General features: G+C 45.6%; 1 protein-coding gene across 7 annotated transcripts in view; it reads left to right on the top strand.

Moving 5' to 3' along the window:
• Positions 1-17,199, top strand: part of ALG1 (ALG1 chitobiosyldiphosphodolichol beta-mannosyltransferase) — a 45,327-nt gene that overhangs the window by 6,871 nt on the left and 21,257 nt on the right. For 5 of the 7 annotated variants that reach the window (XM_030213609.1, XM_030213604.1, XM_030213607.1 and 2 more), the window contains exons 3-6: positions 1,325-1,428; positions 2,837-2,985; positions 5,876-5,965; positions 8,485-8,661. In XM_030213609.1, the coding sequence (XP_030069469.1) occupies positions 1,393-1,428; positions 2,837-2,985; positions 5,876-5,965; positions 8,485-8,661 (452 nt within the window). In that variant the 5' untranslated portion in view covers positions 1,325-1,392. Of the gene's footprint in view, positions 1-12; positions 129-1,324; positions 1,429-2,836; positions 2,986-5,875; positions 5,966-8,484; positions 8,662-17,199 lie in introns of those variants that run through there. The other 2 variants (XM_030213610.1, XM_030213605.1) reach the window with 2 other exon arrangements.

Raw genomic sequence — 17,199 nt, 5'->3', positions numbered from 1 at the left:
CTCCAGTAGTGAGTGAGCGGGACATCCTGGGCTGACACTGTCCAATTGGTTTAGCCCGTCTCCGTTCTTCTAGCATGGGGGATGCTGTTTCCCAGCAGACACTCTTTGTTTGTCAGATATTGCATTTGGTAAGTCCCCATTACTTTTATGCTTTCTTTTACATTTACATTTCGGCAGTGCAATATTTCTTGTACTGTGGTAGGCACTAGTGAAGTTTGCACTATTTGTAATTTCAGGACTCCCCCCCCCCCCCCCCCCCCCTCCGTTTTTCTTGCCAGTAAAATATCATTTGAAAGAGAAGCATGGCACAGGACCGCCCTACACTTTCCTTTGGGTTTTACAACTTGCTCTCGGGGAAAGTTAACCATGTATTCCCCACTGGCTTTCATACACGCAAAGAAGCTACATGTATGAAGCTGGTGTTCTTTTTTTTTTTTTTTTTTTTTTTTTGTGCTCCAGCGTCTTCCCTGCCTTGTTTCTTCTCTTCTCTTACTTGTGACAGTGCAGAACTGACAGCTCCAGACCTCCCATTTAAAATTTCCACGGTAAAGGTAAAACAGCTATGCATTGCTTTGCATGCACATTTGTATAGTAATTAGCTTACTGTAATACCTTTGCATTCCATTTTTGTTAGCTGCTACAGTGACATGAAAAGAGCTCGGAGAACCCTTTTGTGCATGTCTCACTGTAATCCTTGCTTGCTAAACTAGCTAGAACCAGTTTAAAAACCAAATTGGTGGCTCGTTAGGTTTTGTGCATCTGGGCCTCAGGTCAGCAGCACTGCTACCTCACTTCCTCCCACAGTGACCGGCATTTCTCACCCTCTTTCTGGTCCCTCCTCCCACAATGACTGATACTTCTGTGTTCCCTCCCCTCTACGGTTACTGGCATGTCTTGCTTTCTTCTAGCTACTCCCTCCCCCCCCCCCCCCCCCACCCCCTGAAGTGACTGGCATTCTCTTACCAGTAAGCCATGTAAATCTTCTCTCATGATATTCATTGTAGATATCCTGAAAACCTGACTGGCTGGGGTGCTTCCAGGACCAGGTTTGGGAAACACTGTTTTAGGCTATTTGCTCCCAACACTTACCTCTACCTTGAAATAGTGCCTATCAGCAGAGTTGCTCAGAGTGCATGGATACACAGCAGAGACAGACAGCACTTCTAGATATGGAATGGGGTGTCTTTGCTGTTTAAATTTTGAGACTGGCAGGTATTAGACCACATATATATTTGCAACTTTAAATATATGAAAAAGGGTTTGTTTGTTTATATTTAGTAGGAAGATTTGTATTTTTCATTAACAGGATGATATGTATTTACAGTTGGCCCAAGAATTTTCCAGTATTTTACTAAAGTGGTTGTACAGGCAGCACAGCTGTGTTATATACTGATGAAGACTGGTTCACCTTCCTACATTCTTCTGCAGGTACACTTTTGAGTTTTATATATCACACCCGTGTTCACAAAGGCGCACTATAGGCATATTAGCATTTTTAACGCGTGTTAAATGCTAATGTATCAAACGCTAACGCGCCTATAGAAATGTATTGGCGTATTAGTGTTTAACGTGCCTTAACTTTAAAGATACGTTATGAACGCTAATGCACCTTAGTAAACATACCCCTCAATTAGGTAAGCCCACCCAAAATGGATTTACATATCCTGCATTTCCCTCCTTCACCACCAAGCTGAGTTGCACCATAGTAGAAGTGTATGGCACGCTGTGTGCTGAAATAGTTTCCTGCATGTTCACACTGAGGGGTCCTTTTACAAAGGCGTTCTGAAAAATGGCCTGCAGTAGTGTAGGCACGGGTTTTGGGCACGCACAGAATCATTTTTCAGCGCACCTGTAAAAAAGGCCTTTTTTTTTTTTTTGCTGAAAATGGACGTGTGGCAAAATCAAAATTGCCGCACGTCCATTTTGGGTCTGAGAACTTACTGCCAGCCATGGTGGTAATGACTTACGCGCGTCAGATGCCAGAAAATAAAAAATATTTTTCAGATGTGCGTATCGGACGCACACAAAAATGAAATTACCGCAAGAGCCACGTGGTAGTCGGGCCTAACTCCATTTGGCGCGTGTAGGCACCTACGTAGCTTAGTAAAAGGGGCCCTGAGTGAGGACCGCTGAGCTGGCACAGACTGGGGGACTAGGTAAATATAGTAATGGTGGGATGTGAATTATATTTTCTGATCAATTCCTGGTCAAACTAAGGGGCCCTTTAAGCAGTGCTAGAAATTGGCCTGCACTAGTCCCACTTTTAGCGCTGCCGGGAAATGGCTGATATTTTTTTCTGTTTTGCCGATAATGTCCACATGCTAATCTTCCTATTAACGCGTGGCCATTAGTGTGTGAATACTTATCAACACCTATTTTCTAGGCGGTAAGAGCTCGTGTTAACCACGTGCTAATTGGTTAGTGCACAGCTATGTAGCTGCACTAAGTGATTAGCATAGAACACACTCTCAGTCCCTAGCACTAAAAAAAGAAAAACTAATTTCTAATGTGTGGGTAGCACGCACACATGCAGAAACTATCACAGGGCGCACTCAGGCGCCCTGCGGTAGTGTTTTTTAACCTGTGGTAAGCATGCAATTATTTTTTTAGTAAAAAATTAGTAAATGGATCCCTAAAAGTCTCAGTGTTAGGATTATGAAGTTATTGACTATTGCCTGTTCATGCAGATGATTTCATCCAGACAATTATACCAACTAAAATAAGCAATACATTCATCTAGTCTTTATTATTATTTTTGCAGTTCACATTGTGCATTTTATCATCTCTTTTAAATATTGTAAAAATTTACCCATCTGAACTTGTTTACTTTTTACAGAATCCTCCAGGTCTCCCCAGCATCGCAGTGACTTGGCTAGTTTGTTGTATACGAAGAAGCAATTTAATCATTGACTGGCATAACTATGGCTATACCATAATGAGTCTTACACATGGGAAGCAGCACCCTATAGTACATCTTGCAAAGTGGTCTGTATGATTTTTTTTTCAAAATTTGTTTGTGTGTTCAGTGGAATCTTCCAACATGTAAAGTGTTTTGGTCAGAGCTGGCTCCAGCTCTGATCCCCTGAAGGGTAACTTTGCTGATGCGCAGTGCTGTCCTGCAGGTTAAAAACTAGACAGCTGTCAAAGTATTTTGTTACTTTTGAGAAAATGGTAATAATTCTTCTAGTGAATAGAAAGCTACTAGAGAGGAAACAGATTAAAGGGGTGCTTTACTAAAGCTTAGCTCGGAGTTATCTGTAGTAGGGCCCATAGGAATAAAATGGGCCATTCTTCAGGTAACTTGAGCTAAGTTTTAGTAAGCGGGGGTAAGAGTCCAAGTAATATAGATTTAATGCATTTTTAAGCAGTTTTTGTTTGAAGTAATGTAGGATGTCTTTTTATCCTGAAATGAACATTTGACTGAACCAAACCAGGCCACATGATTCAAATGCACATGCTGGGAAAATGTGGGATACAAGTGAACCAAATAAATAAATCATTGCACACAGTTGTTTTTAAGATTGGCAAATTTATTTTACCCTCTGGGCATTCAGTAGGCTTAGCTACTGTCATAAAAAAAAAAAAACTCCTCCAGGCATAGGAGCTGGCTTTATTGAGAAAATTCCTTGTATGTGTCCAGGGAGGGGTTATTTTCCATTGGGCTTAGAAACCCCAATAATTTTGAAACGTTGGCTCCTATGCCTCCAGGAACCCCTGAAACTTCTTAAGAGTAGGGATGCAAATTCTGATATTTGGTAAAATTCCAGTGTTTGCTGTACATTCATACTTGAACTAGAGAATGAGCTGAATGTGCTCGAGGAGTCAGGTCTGGGGTCTGACTAATCCTAAATGGGACACACCCCAGCAGAAATTCTACATCTCCAGTTCTGTAAAAAGATACTCTATGTACACTGAAACATTGCCAATAACAGATATAGAGCAGAATTAGGACACTTACTACTCCCCCAGATTCAGATGTGCCCTTGAGTCAAACCAGCTTCTGGTGACCACATAATAAGGGACCCCTGTCTCCCCTCTTGATTTCCTTGGCATGGTACAGGAGTGGGTTGCCATTGCCTTCTGCTGTGCAGTGTGAAGCACCACTATGTCGTTGCTGCCCAACATAGTGGGGCATGACCCAAACTGGCAGTGCTGCCAGAACAAGGAAGAGTTGAGTGACTTGCCAAAGGTCATAAAGGAATGCCGTGGGATTTGAACCTGGGCCTCGGTTCCCAGCCTTCTGGTGTAAGCATTGGGCTACTATACATAATATAAAAGGGAATATATAAACTTTGGTGTCATATCAGTAACGGTGACAAAAACTACCAGAAACTCTGTGAAGTAACACAGAATTTTGAAAGAGATTAACAACACATATATAGCAAACCTGCCCTACAAAACCAAGATTGATGCCAGCAAACCTGCCCTACAAAACCAAGATTGACACCAGAAATCCAAACAACATCAAATAATGCAGCTTACCCTGTATTACCAGTACTCTTTCTACTAGGAAACAGACGTCCAAAAACAGAACAAGCTAAACTGCTACAGATCCTACACAGAAACAACATGCTAGCAGAATACCTGACCTCATTCACATATATAAAACGCAGACAAAACCCTACGCGACCACAGACTAGAAATAGAAACAGGCAGAGAAAACTGACTTGGAAACCTCAAGCCAGACTATTCATGCAATGAAATACTGGAGAAATAGAAACTGAAATGCATTTCTACCTGTACTGTGCAAAATACAAAAACATCAGAGAGGCACATTTCTCCAAACTAACAGACTGTATACCATATATACTTGAATATAAACCCATCTGAATGTAAACCGAGAACATTGCACCCCGCCAAAAAAAGGGGGGTGGGGGAATGTTAACTTGAATATAAATCAAGGGTTTATATTCAAGTAGTCTTCTCCTTTCCCCTTCCCCCTTGGTGTCTGGAATTCCTCCCCTCCGGGCCTACTGTTTCACCTGGTGGTCTAGTGAAGTCAGATGCATAAGCTATTCTCGTGCTCCTGGTCCCTGCTAGCAGCAGTTCCAATTCCAAAATGGCAGACGTAACCTTTAGCGGCAGTCTCGAGAGAATTCCACTGGAATTCATGGCAGTCATTTTCAATAAGGAAGACAGCATGGGCAAGAGTGCGGAGAATAGCTCCTGCCCCAACTCTCCACTTGATCACCAGGCAAAATAGTAGGCCAGGGGTCTTCCTCTGTTTGGGAGGAGGGACGGCACAGAGGAGGAAGGAAAATACTACTGGACACCGTTTGGGGGGGGAGGGGGAGGGAAGTGGAGGAATGCCAGCAGTCTTGAGTATAAACCAAGATATAAACTTTGACCCTTTGTTTCCCACCACAGGCAAGAAATATTACCTGACCAGGGATAAGATAAACCAGAACCTGAGAACTGTTTTTAGTATTGAGCTCTCTGTACATTGTAATTTTTATGTCATGTTGTTACTGTTACTTTGTAAATTATTCTTTTTAACTGAATTGGTAATGTATTGCTTGTAAAGTTGTTTTACCATTAAAAATGATCTGAATCTGTAAATTTGAGGGACAATCCTTTTGATGGTTGAACTTGAGGGTTGCACTGGGTGGGAAGCAAGAAGCAAGGAAAATTGGCTGGATGCTTTGCGATGTGTCCTTTTTTTAATATTTGTGTGACCTTGGGCAGACTCATATATTTTTGTAAAAATAAGATGTTTGCTTTAACTTGGTTTTCTTGGTGTTCATTCTAAAATATATTTTTTTTAAAGATTGCTACCAGTTTGTTTAATATGTATCTTGGTAAAACCCCTAAAGCTGGATGTCATTACTGTACATAATGCAGATGAAGAAATTGTTTATATTCTTTGGCTTGCCAGGTATGAAAAAATTTTTGGGCGTCTGGCCGACTACAGCTTTTGTGTGACAAATGCTATGAAGGAAGATCTACGCACTAACTGGCACATCAAGTACGTCACATGTAGCAAGATCTGCGTGTTTGATGTTGGTAACTTAGAATTTGTATTTACCTTCTGTATATGAAGGAGGAGGGGGAGGGCACTTCTTGGATTGTAGAAACTATCCATTACTAATTATCTGCCTTGTTGGAAGTTGAGTTGACGCTAAAAGGATTTGCAGTTATGAGGAAGGTAGAAAAGGGGAGAAATACGATTGTTCCTATATGTTGCCTGTGAGCAAAAATATGGATAAGTGAATTTGAAGTACAGTTCACAAAAAAAAATAAAGTGGGACTTTTATTTTGAGTAATAGAGGATGCATTTCTGGATCTGTGATCTCCGTATGCTCTTGAGCTCTTGGACAGGAGCTTGAATAGAGGCATAACATTATCTGGTTCATTCCTCCCCCCCCCCCCCCCCCCCCCAAAAAAAAAAAAAACCCAATCCAAAACAGCTAAAAATAAGAGAACTATAGAGCACCAAGGGTACCATATAATAGTGGCCCAAGGATATCTAGTATTGACAGAGCCAGCACTGTTACAGCACATGCTTCCACAAATACCAGTTATAATTTGACTTGAAATGGGAGATAACTGCGATTCCTCCTCTAACTTGTTCATATGTAAATAACAAGTCACTCTGTTGACTTGTGGACTTGTTTATCTTTTTTGAAGTTTATACTGTACTAGTTTTGTCAAAATGTTGTTCTTATTTGACAAATTCTTCCCACAAAATAGTTGCAATTACCCTGTTCTTTTTCATTCTGTTTATAAAATGGGCACTAGCAAGGTAATCCACCACCCTCCCTCGCTATCTCCCTCCATCCCTTCCTTCCGAGTTCCAGACCCCCCTCCCTCCGATTTCAACACCCCCCCTTCTGCGTTACTGACCCCTGGACCCCCCTGCCGTGACCCTCTCGCCCCCCCCCCCCCACCCTTTTCCGCCAAAAACCCTCCCCTGCCATCGTCGCGTACCTGTGCTGACGGGGGGACTCCAATCCCTGACAGCTGAAGTCCTCTTCTCTTCTTCGCCAGCGTTGCTTGCTGAATGATTTGATCAAGTTTCTGTGCGTGCGTCTGATGTCAGACGCGTGGACACAAACTTGATCAGATCATTCAGCAAGCAACGCCACGCAGCCGAGAAAGAAGAGGACTTCGGCTGTCGGGGGTTGGGGTTTCCCGTCAGCACAGGTACGTGGCGGGGGGGGGGGGGGGGGTTGGTGGGAAGGGGGTTCGAGAGGGTCGCGGAGGGGGGTGTTGAAATCAGAAGGGGGGAGTCTGGAACTCGGTGGGAGGGGCGTGAGGGGGCCTTGAACTAGAAGGGAGGGAGGGAGGGGGGGTTGATACGCCGAGGAGGGGGCGTTGGTGATGCGCGATGTGGGGGGCTCCTGCTCCTTATGTCGTAGCCAATCTGGTGTCTCCTTTCCGGTGACATCAGCCTGGCTATGGAGCTTAGCTCAGTAACTCCGAAGGAGCCACGGTTACAGGCAGGCCCATTAGAACGTTGGAGGTGAGAATTATTATATAGGATATGGAGACTTATAATATGCATATGATGGTCACGACCACTTACAGGTCACAGTCTGTGTATAGATTTCATAGTAACTCTAAATATCCATAGAGGTTGGAAGGCCAAAGTCCTATTTCATATACAATGTTGACAAAGGAATTGTTTTCCAAGTTTGGATGTACCCACAACCCCAGTATTTTAGGAAAGCTCTGCCAAAAGTGGAACCTTTTGTAAAATATGTATAAGGATGTGCAGGAGTATACTTGTATTTGACAGCACGTACAGGGAGAGAAGCAATTTCAAAACTCTACACATTCAGAAAAAAGAACATGGTCCCCAGAGCTTTACACAAACAAGTACCAGCAACTACACATGGAGGTGTTGATGTTGAAGTCCTACACTGTACCTACACTGCCAACACAGAGAACCCCTTCCCCACGGCATTCAAAATCACTTCACCCCTTCCCTTTCCCGTCGGCTGCTACTGACCTGGTGGTCTAGAAGGAGCAGGAGTGATCCCTAATCCAGTGGTTCCCAAACCTTGTCCTGGAGGCACCCCAGCTACTCAGGTTTTCAGGATATCCACAATGAATATTAGATTGTGCCTTTAGATTGTAAGCTCTCTTGAGCAGGGATTGTCCTTCCCCATGTTTTAACTTGTACAGCGCTACGTAACCCTTGTATCGCTATAGAAATGCTAAGTAGTAGTAGTAGTATGAGGTAGATTGTATGTACTGCCTCCACTGTATGCAGATCTCTCTTATGAATATTCATTTTGGATATCCTGAAAACCTGAGTGGCTGGGGTGTCTCCAGGACCAGGTTTGGGAACCACTGCCCTAATCAATCCTATTCAGTCGGCACCTGAGGTTCAGAATGCCACCTCATATCCCCAGCAGTAGTCTTGGGGTTAATGTACCAAATGAGGGCTTTTTTTAATAACAGATAAATTTGGTCTTTGTTTTCTTGACTAGATTGTAAGCTGTACTGAGAAAGGACTTTCTCTTGTCTATATTTTTGCAGCACTGCAGTGCTTACCATTCCCAGATACACAGTTCTGATGGGTTCATCTTGTTTTTATCACTACAGCGCAATAACTCTTTATGACAAGCCCCCTTCTATCTTTAAGGAAACACCACTTGATATACAGCACAGATTATTCATGAAACTTGCAGAAGAGTATGCTCCATTTAAAGCACGGTATGTGTAACATTAAGTACAGTCTGCATAAAGTTCTTATCACTGAAATATTAGCTCTTTTAATCTGTATTTTTAGAATAAAAGCTCAGATTTAATCAGATCTGTAATTTAGCCAATCTGTACAAAACAGTAATGTAGCAGTTCAGTGTAACTGGAAGCAGAGTACATTTCCTAGGTTTAATTAATTAATTAATTAAATTATTTGTTACATTTGTATCCCACATTTTCCCACCTATTTGCAGACTCAATGTGGCTTACATCTTACCGTAAGGCGATCGCCTAGACCGCTATGGAAACAAATACAATTTGATGTTAGGGTCGGGTAACGTTAGTATATTCTGGTGCCTAGGGATCGAAGATAGGAAGTAATATATAGTGTCCAATACAGTCTGTGGTTTGCTGTGTTGCAGATTGGAGGCATCTAGGTTAGGTTGGTGGGGAATGCTTTTCTGAATAGGTAGGTCTTTAATGATCTCCTGAAGTTTAGATGGCCGTAGATTGATTTCACAGTCTTTGGTAGTGTATTCCACAATTGTGTGCCTATGTAGGAGAAGTTGGATGCATAGGTTAATTTGTATCTGAGTCCTTTGCAGCTTGGGTAGTGGAGATTCAGGTAGGTACATGATGCTCTGGTTCTGTTTCTGGTTGGGAGGTCAATCAGGTCAACCATATATCCTGGGACTTCGCCATAGATAATCTTGTGGACCAAGGTGCAGATTTTGAAGGTGATACGTTCCTTGATTGGGAGCCAGTGCAGTTTTTCTCAAAGGGGTTTGGCACTTTCGAAACGTGATTTACCGAATATCAACCTGGCTGCCGTGTTTTGGGCTGTCTGGAGTTTCTTTATGAGTTGTTCTTTACATCCTGCATATATTCCATTGCAGTAATCTGCGTGGCTCATTACCATTGATTGTATCAGGTTACGGAAAGTTTTCCTCGGGAAGAAAGGTTTTATACGTTTAAGCTTCCACATTGAATGAAACATTTTCTTTATAGTGGAGTTTACTTGGCTCTCAAGTGTGAGATTGCAATCAATTGTAACGCCTAGTATTTTGAGGCTATCTGAGATAGGGAGGGTGTGATCTGGGGTGTTTAAGGTTGTGGGTTTATAATTATTATGTTGGGATGAGAGGATGAGGCAATGTGTTTTTTCAGTGTTTAATTTCAATTGGAATGAATTTGCCCATGAGTCCATGATGTCCAAACCGCACGATGTCATCGGTGATTTCTGTTAGATCGTGTTTGAAAGGGATGTAAATTGTGATGACATCATCTGCATATATGAACGGTTGAAGGTTTTGGTTGGATAGGGATTTGGCCAAGGGGGGTCATCATTATATTGAATAGTATTGGTGACAATGGAGATCCTTGAGGTTCTCCGCAATCTGCTTTCCACAGTGGTGATAAGTTTGTTTTTGATTTAAGTTGGTATGTTCTGGTGCTTAGGAAACCCTTGATCCAATTAAGTGTATTTCCTCCAATCCCGAAATGTTCTAGGAGGCGTAGAAGTATGTTGTGGTTTACCATGTCGAATGCACTCGACATATCGAATTGGTGGAGGAGTATGCTGTTGCCTGTGGCAATGCTTGGGTAACCGATTCGATGGAGAGAAGAGCAAATTTTGACCAGATGTGGTCTGAGGGGTATTCTTCATAATTTGAGTCCAGTAGATTGAAGAATTGTTCGATATTGGTGTTCTGTTGAGGAAGTGTATTGAGTAGTTTTATTATTTTTTCCTTGAAGTAGTTGGCAAGAACATCTGCAGATGGGATATCAGTGTTGGTTGTAGTGATAGGAGTGGTATCTAGGAGCATGTTTACGAGTTGGAATAATTTCTTCAGGTCTTTGTAGTCTGGTCCTATTTTAGTTTTGTAGTAGGATCTTTTGGTTTGCCTTATTGCATATTTGTATTTTCTTTGTGTTTATTTCCATGCATTAAGTGTGTGCTCATCTTTCATTTTTTTTTCTATGCTCGTTCTAGTTTCCTGGTTTGTGTTTTCAGTTTTGAGGTAATGTCCTTATAAAAAAAAACAAACCTTTGCCTCCTACTTAGAGACATTCCATGAGCCTACCTGTACTGTAAGAAGTGAATTTAAAGGACCTTTACCCTTGAAATGGTCTTCTAGGAGGAAGAAACATGGTTTCAGCAAAATGTAATAGATCTCAGAAAATAGCCAGTGTATTCTTCAGTTTAAATTTCTATATCCTTTTATTAGCGTGCCTCTGATCACAGAGGGGCTGATGTTTAAAGGTTTGCGGTGATTGGCTCAGGCAAGGACAGGAAAGTTGACATTTAAAAAACAAAATAAAACGCAAGCATGCTGTGGCATACCTCTTCCCCGCCCACACCCCTCAAACATAGTAACATAGTAGATGACGGCAGAAAAAGACCTGCACGGTCCATCCAGTCTGCCCAAGAAGATAAATTCATATGTGCTACCTTTTTATTTGTACTGTCCTCCTTCAGTGCACAGACCGTATAAGTCTGGCTAGCCCTATCCCCGCCTCCCAACCACCAACCCCGCCTCCCAACCACCAGCTCTGGCACAGACCCTATAAGTCTGCCCAGCACTATCCCCGCCTCCCACCACCAGCTCTGGCACAGACCGTATAGTCTGCCCAGCACTATCCCTGCCTCCCACCACCGGCTCTGGCACAGACCGTATAAGTCTGCCCAGCACTATCCCCGCCGCCCAACCACCAGCCCTGGCACAGACCGTATAAGTCTGCCCAGCACTAGTCCCGCCTCCCAACCACATCAGGCAGTAGCTGGTGCTCTGGGCTGCAGAAACCAGTTTCAAACTCAGGCTTCCTGTGCCTTGCAGTGCTATAGGTGTAGCATGCACAGTCCATGTGACCACACCAAAAACCAATACCAGATGTAGCTTCCAGGAAGCATGATTCTTCTACTGCAAGGGGCTGCTCTAATTGTTTAGCATTACTTTTGAAAAGTTGGGTTATAGGCTGGGATGGGGTTTGGATGTAATTTTTTTCACTGTTACATTTTTTAATGTATTTTTTAATTATATGGCTTTTATATTGATATTCTTCTAGGTTTATGGGAAGTGGTCTAGACCTGTGATAAAGGTATCAGAGATCACCCAAACAGAGAGGGCTATCCTGGTTTAACTCCACTGCATGCATAAAAGGTTTCGTCATGCTTTTCTTACAAAAATGAATGACTAAGAATGCAATGGGACAAAACCTGGTGTCTAGCGGTACCCGCCCCCCTCCCTTCCACCAACCCCCCACAAATCCCTGGTAGTCCTCTCCCTTCAGGTTCCCCTGACAAAAATCCCTGGTAGTCTTGTGGGACCCCACCCTGCCTGTGACCCTCCAGGCCTAGCCCCACCAACCTCATAGCTTGAATGATACAGGAGCAATGCCCGCTGACTCCTGCCTCCAGACGCTGTCAACAAAAATGGTGGCGCCCCGCCCTGCATGGTGCATTCTGGGCTTACTAGGTGGGACTTGTCTACCATATAAGGGTCTAAGTACAAATATACCCCTCCCCTCTTTACTAAGCCGCGCACTAATACCAACACAGCCCATTCATTTTGAATGGCCTGTGTCTGCATTGCTGCGCTTAGTAAGCAGGGGGGATAAATTGTAAGACCTGTGGGTATGTGGACGTACCTGCTGTACCTAAATGTAAATCTCCTTGAACTACTATTGGAAAGGCATGAGGTAAATACAAATTAAAAAAAAAAAATTGGGGGTCTTGCATGGGACTAGAGAAAAACAAAATTGGAACTGGGGTCCAAACCTGGGAGTGGGCAGGATGCAGAGAAAGTTTATAGTCTTGCTGGGATGGAGCTTTTGACTCTGGGGGAGGCTTAAGCGAGAGAGAAAATCATGTGTGTGTGTTTTAGGGGGAGTTCATGCCAAGGGAAGGATAGAGATGGAGTGGAAGAAGGTCAGGACTCATAAAGAGGAAATTCTGCACATAATCTTTTTTTTACAAAATACATTCTGCATCTTTGAGTAATAACATTTTCCTATAATAATTTGTACCTCCAAGTTCCATGGCTGGCTGATTGGGTTCATAACATTTCCTGATGTCAGCCAGCCTCTAGCGTTCCATTCCCCCTCACTGTCCCGCCCTCGCGTCAAGACATAATGACGTCAGAGGGCGGAACAGTGAGAGGGAAGGGAACGCTGGAGGCAAGCTGACGTCAGGGGATGTTACGAATGGAACGAAGCCAACCAGCCAGAGAACGTTCAGGTACAAACAACAGAATTACGGGGCATCGAGGGCGGAGGGCAGAGGAGAATCGATGGGAGGAGAGAATTGTGGCACACGGATGGGAGGGCAAGGAAGAGGAGAATCGCTGGACATGGAGGGGATGGGAGGGAAGAATCACTGGACATGGAGGGGAGGGCAGGGCAGGGGAGGGAGAAAAAAATCGCTTACAAGACAGCCATCCTAGGGCCTGTTTCATTGTTGAGGAAACAGGCTTGGTTCCACTAGTTTTCCTATATTGCACCTTCAATAATCTGTTACTCAAAGGCAGTGACTGCACTGTGTTATGAGGGCAAATAAAGTTTGCATAAATTCTACAAAAAAAAAATACATTTTTTTGCACAGAATTCCCCCAGGAGTATGTTTTGGAGGTGCAAGGTCATTTGAAAGAAGTGCCTCACCTTGGTGTGGTAGGAAGTGATCTTGTAGCCACTAGAATCCACCCCCCAGGTGATGCAACAAAACTAGGTCTCTAAGGGTTTCTGCCTGTGGCTGGCGCTTTAAAAGCTGGCTTATTTCATTTTATTCAGGGCATCTTTTACTAAGGCGTGCTCACATTTTTAGAGTGCACTAAAATTATGGGCATGCGCTAAAAACGTGACGCCCTAAGTTATTTGTTGTCTGCCAATACAGCTAATAGCTGTAAAATCGTATGCAAAATCATTAAAACAATCAACATTAATCAGAACTGGCCCAACCATTAGGTTGCCTAGGACAGCAAAGAGCAGCAGCAGTCAAAGCAAAATAATAGTTCCTTGTCATCAAGCAGATGAAGCCATTACATATGGGTTATGTCCATCAACCAGCAGGGGAGATAGAGAGCACTCAAACTTTCACAGTGCCCTCTTGGCCAGCTAGCTCCACTGCCTCTTCAGTATTCTCTATCTCCCCTAGCAGGGTGGCTGCAGCTTGTTCGGGCTCCAGAAAAATCTGCCGGGAGGTGGTTCCTGGCTTGCCAGTTGTTAACCGGGGTGTTGGAGGCTATAGCAGCCTCACTTTAAAGGCACATAGGTTAGTCCTTTCCCTGCCTTACCCATACCTCTGTGGATGTGGACATATTGCCTTGCTTTCCCTGTCCTTACCCACCAACAGTGGATGCAGGCATATAGGTTCGCCCTTTCCCTGCCTTTCCCACTCATCTGAGCCTCCGGAGTCTTCAATACCTCTGCTTTCCTCACAGCTTAAAAAAAAAAAAAAAAGTCGCGTCGCGTTTTTAAACGCAGAGACGATGGAACAGAGGTTTTTGACCTGATTTTCAGCAGGATCGTAGTTGTACACTAGATCCTTTGAGGTAAGAGTGTTTTCCAACTCCTCCGGGGTGGACCCGCGATCGGGGCGATTTTGGCGCGAAACCGCCATCTTGGATTTTACCGCCGTTTTTCGGCGATGGCTGCGGACAATGTAAAGCGCTGTTCCACTTGTGGCAAGCGCAAATCAGCAGCAGGGCTCTGTAAATCGTGCTGTACTGGCGTAGGAGCCGGCCCGAGCATGGCGAGCGATGTTTCTTCCCGCTCTGAGCTGGCAGCGGGCGCCATTTTGCTTACACCACATGGCGCGGCCTCCGTGGACACGGAGAGACCTGAGCCGGGTAGGGCACCTCGAGATGAGGTTATTTCAGGAGTGGCTAGCACCGGACAGGATTTGGGTGCCCAGGGTGAGATTTTCTCCCCGGATTTTGTGCTTTTGCTGCATAAGCATACATGATGAAAAGAGCCCTTCCTCAAGGGTCGCCTGAGGCTCCTCTGATTGCCCCCCCCCCCCCCCCCCCCCCCCCGATGGATTCTGGCCTGGGACTGCCCAGTGAGGCTTTTTTCCCGGATGCTTGGCCTAAAGATAAGCGCAGAAGGGTTAATTCCCCTTCAAATTGTGGTGCACCTTTTTCCCCCCCGTGGTCGGGGTGTGAGGATTCGGAGAACTCTGACAGACGTTCTTGGTCTGAGGAACCAGAGTCAGGTGCGGATTTACCACAGGATCTGGATGATCCCTCCGCGGTGAGGATTTTCCACCGTGATGAGCTGCCAGCGCTTATTTCAGATACCCTGCAGGCCCTCTCGATTGAAGATCCTGACAGTGGCATGGCCTCCTCGGGTAATCCCAGGATGGCTAGTACCAAGAAAGCTGCTCGGGCCTTCCCTTTGCATGACTCCATCCTAGAGCTTGTTTCGGCTCAGTGGGCTGACCCCGAGGGACCTTTGAGAGTTTCCAGGGCTATGGGGTAGTTATACCCTCTGCGTGAGGGACATATGGCTCGTTTTCAAATGCCTACAGTGGATGCCCTAGTCACTGCGGTGACAAAGAGAACTACCCTCCCTGTTGAAGGAGGTGTTGCCCTGAAGGATGTTCAAGACCGTAGGCTGGAAACAGCATTGAAACGGTCCTTTGAAATTGCAGGTCTCACTGTTCGGACGTCTGCATGCAGCTGTTATGCTGTTAGAGCCTGCCTAGCTTGGCTGCAACAGGCAGTGGCTCAGCCCGGAGATGGAAGGGAGCCCTTCTTGGATGTGGCTCCGCGGATGGGAGGTGGCCTTGTCCTTTCTGGCTGATGCCCTTTATGACCTTGTCAGAGCTTCGGCTAAACAAATGGCAGTAGCAGCGGCGGCTCGCCGTCGTCTGTGGCTACGACACTGGGCAGCGGACATGGCCTCTAAGCAAAGGTTGGTGAAGTTGCCTTTTCAAGGACTTCTCCTATTTGGTGAGGAGTTAGAGAAAATTGTGAAAGGCCTGGGTGATCCAAAACCCCAGCGCTTGCCCGAAGATAGGCAGAGGCCTTCCTCTAAGGGCCAGGCGGTCCACTCCTCGTACAGACCTCGCTTCCGTGAAGCTAGAAGGTACCGCCCGGGGCGTTCTGCTGGGTTCACTTCACGTGCCCGTGGTCAGCAGAGGAACTCCTTTCGCTTGGACAAGCGTTCCGCAGCCGGTGGCTGAAGACCAGGAGTTCAGGGGCGACCCTCTCAATGATGGTGCGCCGGCCCTCTCCTCGATGCCTGTCATCGGAGGACGGCTTTCCCTCTTTGTCGAGGAGTGGGCCAAGATTTCCTCAGATCAGTGGGTTCTGGACCTGATCAGAGATGGATACAGAATAGAATTCAACGCCCCAGTAAGAGACATGTTTGTGGAGTCCCGATGCGGTTCTGCCGTCAAACGGGCGGCGGTGGAGGAGACTTTACAAGGTCTGATTCAGTTAGGGGCAGTGACCCCGGTGCCTCCCGCCGAGCAAGGCTGTGGCCGATAGTCCATCTACTTTGTGGTGCCGCGAAAAGGTGGGTCCTTTCGCCCTATTCTGGACTTAAAAGAAGTGAACAAGTCCCTGAGAGTGCGGCATTTCCACATGGAATCCCTGCGCTCCGTCATTGCGGCGGTACAGCCAGGAGAGTTTCTCACGTCTCTAGACCTGAAAGAAGCTTACTTGCACATACCGATTTGGCCCCCACACTAGAAGTTTCTGAGGTTTGCGGTGTTGGGAAAACATTTCCAGTTCAGGGCCTTGCCTTTTGGCCTCGCCACAGCTCCCCGAACCTTTTTCGAAGGTAATGGTGGTAGTAGCTGCTTTTCTCAGGCGAGAAGGTATCAGGGTTCACCCGTACCTAGACGACTGGCTCATCAGAGCAGACTCTGCAACAGAGAGCTTACAAGCTACAGCCAGAGTGGTCTCAGTACTGCAATCTCTAGGCTGGGTCGTCAATATGGCCAAAAGTCACCTGTCCCCTTCACAATCTCTAGAGTTTTTGGGGGCCAGGTTCGACACAGTCTCGGGCTATGTGTTCCTACCCGAGCTAAGGCAGTGCAAGCTTCAGAATCAGGTCCGTCTGCTCCTGAGGATGCCCCGCCCGCGAGCTTGGGACATTGTCCAGCTGCTGGGATCGATGACTGCCACGATGGAAGTGGTACCCTGGGCGAGAGCGCACATGAGACCTCTACAGTATTCCCTACTCCGGAGATGGTCTCCTATTTCTCAGGATTACCAATGCAGACTTACTTGGCTCCCTGCGGCCCGACTCAGCATGGAATGGTGGCTCTCGGACAGCATGCTGCGGCGAGGAATGCCGCTGACGCTCCCCGTTTGGTGCCTGGTGGTAACAGATGCCAGCCTGAAGGGCTGGGGCGCACACTGCAAGGGGAAGCATGCCCAGGGTCTATGGACACCCGAGGAGTCGGAGTGGTCCATCAACCGCCTAGAGTTGAAAGCGGTGTTTCAGGCGCTTCTGGCCTTTCAAGTGACCCTGGAAGGATTGGCTGTCAGAGTGATGTCGGACAACACGACAACGGTGGCCTATATAAATCGACAAGGCGGAACA

Source organism: Microcaecilia unicolor, chromosome 8, assembly GCF_901765095.1.
Source record: "Microcaecilia unicolor chromosome 8, aMicUni1.1, whole genome shotgun sequence".
Classification (NCBI taxonomy): Eukaryota; Metazoa; Chordata; class Amphibia; order Gymnophiona; family Siphonopidae; genus Microcaecilia; species Microcaecilia unicolor.
Note: the sequence above shows the minus strand (reverse complement) of the source record. Positions and strands in the feature narration are given on the sequence as shown.